The sequence below is a fragment of the Manis javanica genome, chromosome 4, assembly GCF_040802235.1.
Source record: "Manis javanica isolate MJ-LG chromosome 4, MJ_LKY, whole genome shotgun sequence".
NCBI classification, from domain to species: domain Eukaryota; kingdom Metazoa; phylum Chordata; class Mammalia; order Pholidota; family Manidae; genus Manis; species Manis javanica.
Window position 1 is genome coordinate 62,643,246 of NC_133159.1, and position 14,731 is coordinate 62,657,976.

Below are 14,731 nucleotides of genomic sequence, written 5' to 3' on the forward strand. Positions count from 1 at the left end.
CTAATGTAAGTATAGCTACCCTGGCTGTCTTTTGGTTTCATTTGTATGAAACATGTTTTTATATCCCTTCACTTTCCTTCTGTGTCTGCCTTTAGACCTGGAGTCTCTTGTAGGTAGCATATAGTTGATTGTTGTTTTTCTTAATTAAATCAGAAACTCAAATTTAGGATTATATAATTTTGTCCATGTATATATAAATAAATTATTAACATGTAGGACTTATTATTGCTATTTTGTTCATTTGCTATTGGTGTTTTGTAATTCTTTTGTTCCTCTTGCTCTCTTCCTTTGTGATTTGATGATTTTCTGTAGTAAGAGACTTAGATTCCTTTATCTTTTGTGTAGCTACTACAGGTCACTTGTGGTTACCACAAGGCTTACATAAAACATTATAAAATATTATATTCATAACAGTCATTTTCAGCTGGTACCTCAAATACATGCTAAAGTTATACATTTTTACTCTCCCCTAATTTATCTCTTTGATGTCATAATTTACATCTTTTTACCATGTATACCCATTAAGTTTTTGCAGTTAATATAGTTATTTTTTTTGGTATCATTATCTACAATTACATGAGCAACATTATGGTTACTGGACTACCCCCATCATCAAGTCCCCACCACGTACCCCATTATAGTCACTGTCCATCAGCACAGTAAGATGCTATGGAATCACTACTTGACTTTTCTGTGTTGTACAGCCCTCCCCGTGACCCCCTACATTATGTCTGCTAATCGTAATGCCCCTTATCCCTCCCTTCCTGCCCATCTTCCCCAGTCCCTTTCCCTTTGGTAACTGTTAGTCCATTCTTAGGTTCTGTGAGTCTGCTGCTATTGTGTTTCTTCAGTTTTTTACTTTGTTCTTATTCTCCACATATGAGTGAAATCATTTGATACTTGTCTTTTCCCACCTGGCTTATTTCACTGAGCATAATGCCCTGTAGCTCCATCCATGTTGTTGCAAATAGTAGGATTTGTTTTGTTCTTATGGCTGAATAATAGTCCATTGTGTATATGTACCACATCTTCTTTATCCATTCATCTACTGATGGACATGTAGATTGCCTCCATTTCTTGCCTATTGTGAATAGTGCTGCGATAAACATAGGGGTGCATCTGTCTTTTTCAAACTGGGCTGCTGCATTCTTAGGGTAAATTCCTAGGAGTGGAATTCCTGGGTCAAATGGTATTTTTGTTTTTTACTGCTTTTTTCTTTTAAACTTCATACTAGATTTATAAGTGATTTACCAACCACATTACAGCATTAGAGTATTCCAAATTTAATTATATATTCACTTTACCAGTGAGATTTATGCTTTCAAATGTTTTCCTATTACTAATTGTCATTTCAGCTTAAAGAAGTGCTTTTGACATTTCTTGTAAGGCCAGTCTAGAGGTGATGGACTCTTTCAACTTATGCTTGTTTGGAGAACTCTTGATCTCTCCTTCAATTCTGAAGGATAACTTTTTCAGGTAGAGTATTCTTGGTTAGCAGTTTTTTATTCTTTCAATACTTTGAATATATCATTCCACTTCCTTCTGGTCTGCAGTTTCGACTGAGAAGTCTGCTGAAAGTCTTATGGAGGTCTCTCTTGCATGTAAAAGTTGTTTCTCCCTTGCTGCTTTTAAGATTCTCTGATTGTCTTTAACTTTTGACAGTTTAATTCTAATGTTTCTTGGTGTGGATCTCTTTGGATTCATCTTTTTTGGGATCTGCATGCTCCCTGGATCTGGATGTCTGTTTCCTCACATTAGGGATCTTTTCAGCCATTATTTCTTTGAATAAGCTTTTGCCGCTTCACTTTTTCTTCTCCTTTTAGGACTCCTATAATGCAAATATTGGTCCACTTGGTGTTGTCCCATAAGTACCTTAAGCTATCTTTACTCTTTCCATTCTTTTTTCTTTTTGCTCTTCTAATTGGATGAATTCCACTGCTCTGTCTTTGAGTTCAGTGATTCTTTCTTTTGCTTATCTAGTCTGCTGCTGTACCCCTCTTTTGAATTTTTCAGTTCATTTTCATATTCTTCAGATCTTTGACTTCTGTTGACATTTTCTTATATTTTCTCTCTCTTGTTCACTTTGTTTATGCATTGTTCTCCTGACCTTGGTGAATATCTTGACCTTTATTTTGAACTCAATTATTTAATCATTTCATTAAAGTCTGCATCTGGAGATTTATCTGTCTTATTTGGAACATATTCCTCTGTTTCTTCATTTGCTTGACTTTTTGTGTTGTTTTCTGTGCATTAGGTTAAGACAGCCATCTCTCTCAGCCTGACAGAATGCTCTATAAGTGAAGCTTATTACTCAAGTTGGCTCCAGCAATTAGTTGTATCACAAACCTTTCTGCTTATCTATGTTGACATATTTGTTCATAATGGTTCCTAATAGTTGATTAGTGCCAAGACTTGTCAGTGTTTCAAAAGGGAGGATTTCAGTCAGCATCTATGTGCAAACTGTTGAAATTCAGGCCCTCAGATAGATTGTAAGGCATGTAAATTTTTTCTTTGATCCACCTCCTCTTTCAGGAAGACACTGGAGGTGGGCATTTCTGTCTGCTTCTTCTGCACTGAGTGCTGAAGGGATAGCCAGTTAAGAAGTGTTTTGATTTGCTACAGGTATGTGGGACTGGTGAATACAAGACCCACTGGTCACCAGAGCCAGGCAATCTATTGGTATGTCTCTTGGGTGGCAGTGGTAAAAGCTGGGGTGGTGCACAAGCTCCTTCCAGGTAGACAGCATGCCAGAGAGAGAACACAGAGATACTGCCCATTGGCCTTCCTAGTCTCTGGGAAGGATCCCATTCATCTCCTAGATGTGTGCAAGCTATAACCCAGGCAGCCCAGGCAGCAGTTTTTAAAGTACATAAATAGACTTTTTTCAGAGAAAGATAGGAGATGGGTGTTTCTATCTACTGCCTTTGAGCTGATTTCTGGGGGATAGACACAGCGAGTCCTTGCAAGCCCAATAAGGACTTTTCTTTGTTTACTTCTCGTCTTATGGGTCTCAAGGATGGAAACTCTGTTTGCTTGCATATCTAGGTGTTTTGGGGGCCTGTCCCTCTAGAAGGAGTCTTAAAAGTTGGGGCACTAGATATGGGGTCTAAACCTCTCACTTCTTGGGAAGAAACTGGGATTTGAAGATTATCTCCCAAATGTATGGCATCATGTTGAGGAGCAGGGGTGTTAATGGTGAGGTTTTGTCTCAGATTTTCCTATCCATTTTGATGTGGGTATTTTCTTGTTCACCTGATGAATAGAAGTCACTCAGCTAATTTCTGTATTTCTTTCAGATGGAATTGCTCTCTGTGTAGCTATAGATTTGGTGTTTCTATGGGAGGAAGTGAGTTTAGGAGCCTTCTGTATTGCCATCTTGGACTGAAATTCTCTCTGGAATCCATGGATGTATCAATTATATCCATGAAGACTGAGAGATCCCTGAAGAAAACTCTGTGTCTTATTTCTGGAATATCCCCAGATTTTGCATAGTGTCTGGCCCTTTGGAAACCTCAACAAATGATGTAGTATTGAATATCAAAGTGCTTTGTAAAAAGAAATGAAAATGCAACTTTGCTGCTAATTAGTGTTCTCTCATTTAATCTTTTGCATTATCATGAGTCAATTATGGATGAGGAAGGGTTGTATCCATGTCTAAAGGTCAGTGATGGAAGAAAGTAAAGACAGGATTTGACTCCAGAATCTGTGTTAACAAAATGTTTTATATATTCTTTTGTTAAGGGTTTTATAAGTAAGGTAATCCATTGCTTCAGTTTGTGCATTTTTAAGATCTATGTTTTTGGAAAATTTGGAAGGTATATACAAGTATCGCATGTTTTTTGGTAGAAACTTGTAATGCAAATTAAGATAAGTAAGAAAATAAAAATTACTCATAAATCTATTCTATCATATGTGACATTAATTCTTTTCCAAATGAAAAAAAGCTTAATATTTTTCTCTATACATTCTCATTATGAACAAATGAAATAGTTCAGGAAGGTATAAACAAGCAGCAAGAGTGGTCTTTTAAAATAGAAAACAGATGATGTCATTTTCTTGCTGGACACATTTCCTTGGCCTTCCTGCACATATATATAATCCAAATACTTTAAATATAAGACCACAAAATCTGACTCCTACCTGCTTCTCAGAGCTACTCATTCCATTCCCCTTGTGTTTCTATTCTAGCCTCCTAGGCTTCTTTTGTTCCTGGAGTCTCATGGGTTCAGTGCAGCCTCAGAACCTTTGTTCTTGTCTCTGGTTTAAAATATCTTACTAGGGTTTTGCAAGGTTGTTTTCTTCCTAGTCTTCATATTTCAGTTCAAAAATTACCTTCTCATGGAAATGCTATCCCATACCCTGCAACCTAAAGGCAGCTCATTGCTTATTAGTCATCTTATTTTGGGCCACCTGTTTTGTTTTTTCCTTTATAGCACTTATCACTATTTGAAATTATCTTGTTTGTTTACATCTTCATTACAATTGCCATCTATGTGAACTTAAAACTTCATGAACACAAGAATCCATTTGTTTGCACTATAACCTAAACCTTTAAAAAACAGATATAATAGTGGCTCAATAAATGTGTAAATGAAAGTAAAAATACAATCCCATTACCCAGAAATAATTACTATAAACATGTGGATATCCTTCCAGACTGTTTTCTTTGCATACATTGGTGTTTTCATACACATGTTAGTGACATGTCACAAACACACCCACGAGACAGAATTATACTATACATGACAATTTATAACCTGATTTCATGATTTAATAATACATCATGTGCATATTTCTACACCAATAAATACACCACTACATGATCATTTTTAATGATTAAATAGTATATGACTGTATTATAATTCATTTAGACATTCTCCTATTGATAGACATTTAGGCTGAATCCATTTTATTATTATTGTTTCATAGTAACTATAATGGGAAACTTTATGCAAATTTCCATTAGATAAGTTTCCAGGAAGAAAACTTCTAAATCAAAAAGAATATACAAATATGATAAATATTTCATAAAGTGTGATGAATATTATATTTCACTACCACCAGTAGTCAACAATGGAAATCTTAATCATTTAAATTTATTTGACAACTTAATAAGCAAAAATAATATGTCTTTATTAATTTGTATTTTTAAACTGTGGTTAAGCAACACTATTATTATTGGCCATTATATTATGTTTATGATATATAATATATTATTTATGATTTTTGAAAACTTAATTTTGAATGATCATCTTTCATTTTTTGATTTTATAAACCAATTCATATAATAAAGCTATTGACTTAATGTCAGATATATGTGTTGAATATACTTATTTTCCTTGATTGCCACTTATCTTTTAACTTTGTATATAGTAGGTTAAGGTGGATTTACTTTGCATGGTAACATACTTAAACATTTCTGTTAAATTTTATGATTTTGATGTCATGTTTACAAAAGGTTTCTTTACTGCATAATTCAATATATATACCCCTTCATTTTCTTCTGTTACTTTTCAGTTGTATATTTTATGTACAAAAGCTTGAATGTTTCAGTAATCAATTTGGTCTAATATATGAGATAAATATCCAATTTTATTTTTTTATGAATATATTTTAGTTACCTCAGTATCATTTATTTCATAGTAATTCCTCCTTTTGATATTACTTGAAACCCCATCTTTATCACATTCAAAATTGATATTTGTAATTGTATTTATTTCTTTCTAATTTTATGATAGTCCCACACTGTTTTGAGGATTAAAATCTGATATTTTCATAAGTATTTTCACTTCCTATTAAAAAGTTTAAGCACTACTTGAAGTATCTTTCATGTTAAATTTTCATATTAATGTACATATATTACAAAAATTAAAACAATTGGCATTTAAAGATATAAACTGGAGGGAAAAAGATGGCAGTGTGAGAAGTAAGGCAGAAACCTCCTTCCAAAACCACATACAACACAAAAATACAACAAATACAACTAATCCTGAAAGAGCAACCTGAAGACTGCAGAACAGACAGCCTATATCCAGGCAAAAGAGAAGACATCACAGAAAAGTGTAAAATAGCAAAGCCACATCCAGTGGTACTCAAGCCCTCCCCATACTCCAGCCCACAAGTAGTTGGAAGAGAAATGGAGTGGGGAGAGAGTAGAAGCCCAGGACTGCTAAACAGCTAGCCCTGGAGATCTGCTCTGGGAGCATGAACCCACATTACATGGTGCTCTGGAGATTAACGGGGTTGGAAAGAAAAGACAGGTGGAATACTCAGAAAAACTGAAATTCCAGCCACTGGTGGAGAACATGGACACAAAACTGGCCCCCAGGGACAAAAGAAAGGTGGACACTTTGAAAGACTTCCTAACAGTGAAAGGGGCACTAAAGAGGCAAAGATTACATAGAGCTCACTGTTCAGGAGAAAGGGCAGGTAGATGAAATCATCCCAGCACACTCAGCCCAGAAGGCTGGGAACTCTCAGGAGTTTAAGACACTCCATACCCCTGGCAAGCAACACAGCCCTGAGGCCTCTCACTGAAATACACAGCCTGCAGTCCTTCCTCCTGGCAGGCACCAGTCCTGCACACCTGCTGCCCCCTGCCATTGTGTCAGGCCAGTCAGAGGGTAGCCCCACCTATGGCAGCTAAAGGAGCATAGCACAGAGGCTCCTCCATGTGCACTCAGCCTACTGAAAAAGGCAGTGGGGGCAGGCACTACAGCCAGGAAGCAGGTAAGAGCTCTTTCCTCCCAGCACAAGCCAGTTCCACACACCTGAGACCCCTGCCATTGCCACAGGTGCTCAGCAGTTTCAGAGAGTAGAGTTGCTGGGCACTAGAGGGCCCCACCTAAACAAAGTTATTATTCCATAGCAATCACTAAAAAAATGAATAGGCAAAAAAAAATTTGTACAAACAAAAATACAGGACACCAGAAAGAGGGCTAAGTGAACCTGAAAGCATTAATCTTCTTGATAAAGATTTCAAAATAAAAATTATAAATATGCTCATGGAGCTACAGAAAAATATTCAAGATCTCATGGAGGACTTCATAAAAGAAAGAAACTTTGAAAAATACAGTATCTGAAATGAAACATACAATGGATGAATTTAAAAGTAGAATAGAGGAGGTAGAGGAGATGGTAAATTAAATAGAAATTAGAGAACAGGAATACAAAGAAGCTGAGGCACAGAGAGAAAAAATGGATCTCTAGGTAAGAAAGAACAATAAGAAAACTGTGCAATCAATCCAAAAGGAACAATATTCGCACTGTAGGGGTACCAGAAGAAGAAGAGAGAGAAAAAGGGATAGAAAATCTCTTTGAGGAAATAATTGTTGGAAAATTCCCCAGTCTTGGGAAGGAAATAGTCTCTCAAGTCATGGAAGTGTAGAGATCTCCCAACCAAAGGGACCCTATGAAGACAAAACCAAGACATATAATAATTAAAATGGCAAAGACCAAGGACAAGGAAAGAGTATTGAAAACAGCCAGAGAGAGAAAACAATCATTTAAAAAGAAAGACCATCAGGCTATCAGCAGACTTCTCAGAAGAAACCTTACAGGTCACAAGGGAGTTGTATGATATATTTAATGCAATGAAACAAAAGGGCCTCGAACCAAGAATAGTCTACCCAAATTTAAATATCATTTAAATTTGAAGCAGGGATTAAACAATTTCCAAATAAGCAAAAGTTGAGGGCATTTACCACCCACAAACCATCTCTATAGTGTATCTTAAGGGGACTGTTCTAGATGCAAGTGCTCCTAAGGCTAAATAGCTGTCACCAGAGAAAATAAAACCATTGTAAAGGATGTATACCAATTAATTACTAAGCAAATGCAAAATTAAATCAACTAACCACAAAGTCAGTCAAGGGATACATGAAGAGTACAGAGTATGACACCTAACATACAAAGAGTGGGGGTGGAAGAAAAAGAAGGGAGGAAAAAAAAAGAACCTTTAGATTGTGTTTGAAATAGCATAAAAAACAGTTAAGACAGACTATTAGATAGTAAGGAGGCTGCCCTTGAACCTTTGGTAACCACAAATCTAAAGCCTACAAAGGAAATAAGTACATATCTATTGATAATCACCCTAAATGTAAATGGACTGAAAGCACCAATCAAAAGATATAAAGTTACAGAATGAATAAAGAAACAAGACCCAACTATATGCTGCCTATAAGAGATTCACTTCAAGCCCAAAGACATATAGAGACAAAAAGTGAAGGAATGGAAAAAGATATTTCATGCAACTAATAAGGAGAAAAAAGCAGGAGTTGTAGTACTGATATCAGACAAAATAGATTTCAAAACAAAGAATGTAACTAGAGACAAAGAAGGACACTACATAATGATAAAGGGGTCAATCCAACAAGAGGATATAACCATTATAAATATCTATGTGCCCAATACAAGAGCACCTAAATATGTGAAACAAATACTAATAGAATTAAAGGGGGAAATAGAATGTAATGCATTCATTTTAGGAGACTTCAACACACCACTCACACCAAAAGATAGATCAAGCAGACAGAAAATGAGTAAGGAGACAGAGACACTGAACATCACATCAGTACAGATGGACCTAACAGACACCTACAGAACTCTACACCCAAAAGCAGCAGGATACACATTCCTCATAAGTGTACATGGAAACTTTTTGCAGAATAGATCACATAATAGGCCACAAAAACAGCCTCAGTAAATATTGAAATTGTGCTAACAAGCTTCTCAGACCACATAGGTACAAAACTAGAAATAAATTATGCAAAGAAAACAAAAAGGCCCACAAACACATGGAGGCTTAACAACATGCTCCTAAATAATCAATGGATCAATGACCAAATAAAAACTTTCTAGAAAAATACAACCTCCCAAGACTGACCCAGGAAGAAACAGAAAATCTGAACAGACCTATTACCAGCAATGAAATTGAATTAGTAATCAAAAAACTACCTAAGAACAAAACTCCTGTACCAGATGGCTTCACCACTGAATTTTACCACACATTTAGAGATCTAATATTCATCCTCCTCAATGTTTTCCAAAAAAGTAGAAGAGGAGGAAATACTTCCAAACTCATTCTATGGAGTCAGCATCACTCTAATACCCAAACCAGGGAAAGACACCACAAAAAAAGAAAATCACAGACTAATAGCTCTGATGAACATAGATGCAAAAATACTCAACAAAATATTAGCAAACCAAATTCAAAAATGCGTCAAAAAGATCATCCATCATGACCAAGTGGGATTTATTCCAGGGATGCAGGGATGGTACAATATTTGAAAATCAATCAACATCATATACAGCACATCAACAAAAAGAAGGACAAAAACCACATGATCATCTCAATAGATGTGGAAGAGAACAAGATCCCTGATTCTAAAAGACATAAGCACCCCTATGTTTATTGCTGCACTATTTACAACAGCCAAGATATGGAAGCAACCTCAGTGCCCATCCGTAGATGAATGGATAAAGAAGATGTGGTGCATATACACAGTGAAATATTATTTGGCCATAAAGAGAAAACAAATCCTACCATTTGCTACAACATAGATGGAGCTAGAGGGTATTATGCTCAGTGAAAATAAGCCAGGTGGAGAAAGATAAGTACCAAATGATTTCCCTCATTTGTGGAGTACAACAGCAAAGCAAAACTGAAAGAATGAAACAGCAGCAGACTTCAATTCCAAGAAGGGACTAGTGGTTACCAAAGGGAAGGGATTGGGGAGGATGAGTGGTAGGGAGGGAGAGGGGATTAGGGGCATCATAGTTAGCACTCACAATATAGGTAGGTCCCAGGGAAGGCAGTATAGCATGGAGAAGACAGTAATAACTCTATAACATCTTACTACACTTATGGACAGTGACTACAGTGGAGTGGGGGAGGGCAGACTTGATAATATGGGTGAATGTTGAAACCACAATGTTGTTCATGTGAAACCTTTATAAGATTGTGTTTCAGTGATACCTTAATTAAATAAATAAATGCATTGGAAAAGCATAGATAGTTCAGAAATAAATGCAAGAATTTGTTATATAACAATTATGGTAGAGGAGAAAAACAATACTTTGTTGAAAAACTGTTCTGAGATCATTGGCTTCCCAATTAGAAAAAAAGAAATTTTGATTCCTACTTCATTCCACATATAAAAATAAATTCCAAGTGGATTAGAATTACAAATATAAAAAAGAAAAACCATAAAAATACTAAAGAAATAGAGTCAAGTATTATTTTCAGGAGGAGCAAGGCAGTTATAATCATGACACAAAATCCAGAAACTAGAAAAAAATCAACAGAATAAATGCTTGGAAACATGAGCATAATTTTTAATGGCTCCGTTGTATTTCATTCAACAAATGGGCCACAATTTATCATTATCCACATGCTGCTGGAATTCTGTACAGTTTCCAGCATACTGTAATTATAAATAATACTTTAATGAACATGTCTGTTGTACACTAGGATTATCTTGAGTGATCTGTATGTACTGAAATTTGTGTTATCCCATTTTTGTTGTAAGTGGGTCATTGGCTTAGGTCTGGAAAACATTGTTACAGAGGCCCTTTTAAAAATAGCCTATTTTATAGAACTAGAGATTTGTACGATTTTTTTTTTACCATGTAGTGTTTTCTTTGTTCTTCATAGCGTGAAGCTTTTGTTGGCAATGTCTAGGATTTTCTGAGTTACTGAGGTTAAAATAAGAATTACTACTCTATATCAGAATTTAGTCCAGTCTCTGGCAACAAGGACTTTTTGTAGGAGTCAAGTTGTCTGCCATAAAATCCACCTGACATGATTAAGGATTTGTTTTTCCCACCAAATTTCTAGTTTATCTTGACTGTAATAATTCTACTCTGGGAATTTTGTTAACCCTTTCCTGAATCTATTTTCTTTTTAATCTGTATATCTCTTGGAACAATCAGCTCCACAGTTAAGGGTAGGCAACACAGGGAACACTGGAAATTTTCTGAGCCTTGTTTCTTTGTGTTTTTGGTGGTGGGGATGGCAGTTGTTGCTTAGGATTTTTTATTTATTCAATACCAGCTTTTACAGAAACTGAACTGGTTGGGAAGAACCAGGAGAGTTAGTAGAAATACAGGTATTGCCCAAAAAGAGAAATGGACCTGTGAGGAAGGAGAGAAAATTTTCTAAAAATGTGAGATGTATATTTTTGTTTTGTTTTGTTTTGTTTTGTTTTATTAAGGCAAACAAATAAAACACTTGCTTTCAGAAATCTTGCTTTCAGATTAACATTTGAAAGGAATCCAGGTGAACATTCTTGTTTGCTTCAGCTACTCAGGGTCATGTCCTGCTGCAGCTAAATTGCCTTGAAAAGCCTACCATTCTGAAGCCTTCTGGGTGTGCCTCTCACTTTGAAAGATGAAAATCAGTAGACAACTGTGGCAAAAACAGTTGTAACAACTGCACCGTCAGGCTTTCAGCAGTCACTCAAGAACTCAGCCTTCCAATAGCCCATTACATGAGGCGTTTAAAAATATGGCTTCTTGTAAAGTCAGTGATCCAATTCATCCATTATAATTAACATTTTTTCTAAGTAGAGTCTTCATATGTTCTAATGAAATGCTGCATAACAATGACATCTTGTCTTAAGTCATATTGTAAAAAAACTTCCCAACTGCTTATAAACTGTCTCTAGGAAAAGCTGAGGGAAGGCCTCCTTCGTGAATTTCAATCTTTTTATGAAGTCTAGTAGGATTAAGGTAAAAGTGATTTCTAGGTTCCATCTTAGATAACAAAATCAAACAAAGCAAAGGTGGCCATACTCACTCATTGGGGGTGCCCTTCTGGCCACAAAAGTGGCCTGTGCTGTCTGTAGGATAGGCTACTCTCCTGGGGTCACCGTGTACCCAAGCTGCAGGAACAAGAAAGGATAAACATTCTATTAGCCACAGCTGGCTAAAGGCAATCTGATTTGAGAAATTAGAATGCACCTCTGCAACCCACCAACCTCTCCCCTCAGCCACAGAGGATTATTGATTTTTTTCAGAGAGTAATTTCTTAATGAAAAGTAAAATAAAATATGGATGAATCAGTCAGAAAGCACATTTCTTTTAATCTCTCAGGATTCATCTGGGTTGTAGCCAAAACCTGAGGTAATGCACTTAGAAAATGACATTTAATAAAATGTGAATTAGAGGGCACACTGCAAATGCCTGGCTGGCTAGAAGTCACTGTTTCTGGTGCTCAAGACTAAATGACTTCACAGTAGAGCTAATAAACTTACAGTAAATGTGATGATGTAATTCTTTTGGATTACACATAAGTGAAAATCATTAAAAAATTCAAAGGGATGAAACTGTAATGTTCAATTCAAACTGACTAGCTCTTTATGATTTCATGTGACACTATAAAGGCAAACATTGTCAACTTCAGAGGCAATACATAAAAAAGGCAATACAAAAAATACATTTTGTCTGGCATCTCAATGCTTACTATAGTAAGTATCAAGTATTCTCAAAATTCCTGAAAACTGAAGACTTCATTCTGTCTTCTGTGTAGACACTGGGCTGTACCTCATACTCATCACACTTATTTTCCAAGAATTATAAACTTGGCTTAACAGCTAGACAATAGAAAGCCAGAAAGTAACGGGCATTAGTTAAATTGGGTAATACTCCCTAATCCTAACTGAATGTATCTAACTTCTCAAATCTGATTAATATAGTTCCTAAAAATCTAGGAACCGCACTAGTCATCTAACGCATGCCATGCTTGCCTCTGCATAAGGAAAACACGTCTCTGTCCTTTGCTTCCTTTAACATTTGCATAGCTATCTCCTTACCCACATTTATTGGATTTGACAGTTCATGTTATAACTGAATCACCCTTATGTACATGGCCTGTGTGACTTGGGAAGATAAAAAAAATCAATTCTGAAGGAGAATTTTAATATGCAAGAGAAATTTTCCTCAATATTTTTTCTCATCCATCCAAGTCTTTCCTTTTAGTATCTACGCACCCAGAAAAGTCTCCTTTGTCTAATTCTTTCTTCAATGTCATAGAGGCCAAATTGGTTTAATCTTCTAATACTTTCTTATGAAATCTGACTCATTTGAGCAGCTCTCTGCTGCCATATCTTCCCATCTTCATTTCCCAGAATAAAAAAGTGGACTATAAATAAGGCATTTAAATGACATCTAAGCAGGCAATGTACAATGTCTCCAGACACTATTTTATTATATTCTGTTTTTATATCTTAGTTTGTCACATTTTGGCTAAAACTAAGAAAGAGATATAATCTTACCTGACTTTATTTTGTGTAATTTATTCTTTAAACTTTACCCGGAAATGCATTATTCCTTTTCTATACAATTATTAATTCAGAAGTGGCACTTTGAATTGCTAGGTTTGCTATTTAATGTAGTTGTAACTCTGAACAAGTCACTTAATTGTTTTAGTCTTGGCTTTCTAATTTGTTACTGTTAAATGGGTATAATAATACCCAGCCCCATTAACATGTTAAGAATATGAAAGAAGATCAAAGTTGGATGCCTAAGAAGTTGCGTGATATACCAATGGACTCAGTAGTTCCTGCCTTATTTGGGTTTCCCCAAAACCAAACCCTGAGACAAAGTCTTTGAGGCAGGTAGGCTACTTTGAGAGGGGTTCTAGGAAGCTTAAGGAGGGGTGAGGGAAGTGAGACCGGAAGGGCATGTTAAGGAGCGGGATACTGTTGCCGGCAGGGGGGATGCCAGCCTCCTGGGTACCCTCTGAGGAACCGCGTAGAACAAGGTGGGCAGTGAGCATGGTAAAACTGCCCACCGGCTACAGGGAAGCTCAGAAGGGCTGAAGGGATGTGGGGTGGGGCATCAGCAGCATCTGCTCTGGTTTTCTTTCCCCTTTTAATTAATCCATTGATCAAAGAATTTACTAAATGACCACTGTGTGTCCTGTGCCAGAAATCAACACCAGTATATTTCACGTCAGCGTTCTCAAGAAAGTCATGAAAAGCAGAGAATTCAGTTTGCAGAAGGCTTAGAGAAGAGGCAGCATTGGAAAAGACTGAAAGAATGGTTTGGACAGGGGGCCAGGAACTACAGATTGAAGAACTAATGAGATCGGGTATCTAATATAATAACAGAAGCTTCAATTTATTAAATTCTTACCATGTGTCAAGTACTATTCTAAATGTATTACACCCATTGTCTTATTTGCATCTCGCAATAACTATGAGGTTGGTATTATTTCACCTAAATTTTATAGATAACTGCAGTTCAGTTTTATTTACTTCTCAAGATCACACAGACTCTGGTGCAGAAGTTGCACAGCAGATGGTCTGTGTTTGAGCTGGAATGTCACGTCTTTGACCTGAAAGCTGCAAGGGCCAGTTCAACCAAGTCATCTCAGGCAAGGTTTTCTAGTTTTCTTTATCTTCTCTGTCAAATCCACATCTCACCACACCTCCACTGGATCAAAAAACAAGGAGGGAAAGGAGATGCGCAGCAGCAGCCATTTTGTCCATCAATAAAGGAAGGGACTTCTCACATTTTACTCCTTTTCTTGGAGTTTCTCTATTCATAGAACTTCTAGAACTATGCTGTCCAGTATGGTAGCCTCCTGCCACATATGTCTACTGAGCACTTAAACATGGCTTATGTGAACTGAGACATGCTGTAAGTACAAAATATACACCAGATTTTAAAGACCGTATGAACAAGAATGTAAATTGCTCATTGATAATTTTATACTGAGTATATTTGA

At 36.3% G+C, this 14,731-nt stretch overlaps 1 protein-coding gene across 5 annotated transcripts in view; it reads right to left on the reverse strand.

Annotated features, from left to right (window-relative positions):
* The window catches only part of SLC44A5 (solute carrier family 44 member 5), a 359,314-nt gene that overhangs the window by 60,631 nt on the left and 283,952 nt on the right, over nt 1-14,731 (reverse strand). For all 5 annotated transcript variants that reach the window (XM_073234136.1, XM_073234137.1, XM_073234138.1 and 2 more), the window contains one exon: nt 11,798-11,882. In XM_073234136.1, coding sequence (XP_073090237.1) covers nt 11,798-11,882 — 85 coding nt within the window. The remainder of the gene's footprint in view (nt 1-11,797; nt 11,883-14,731) is intronic.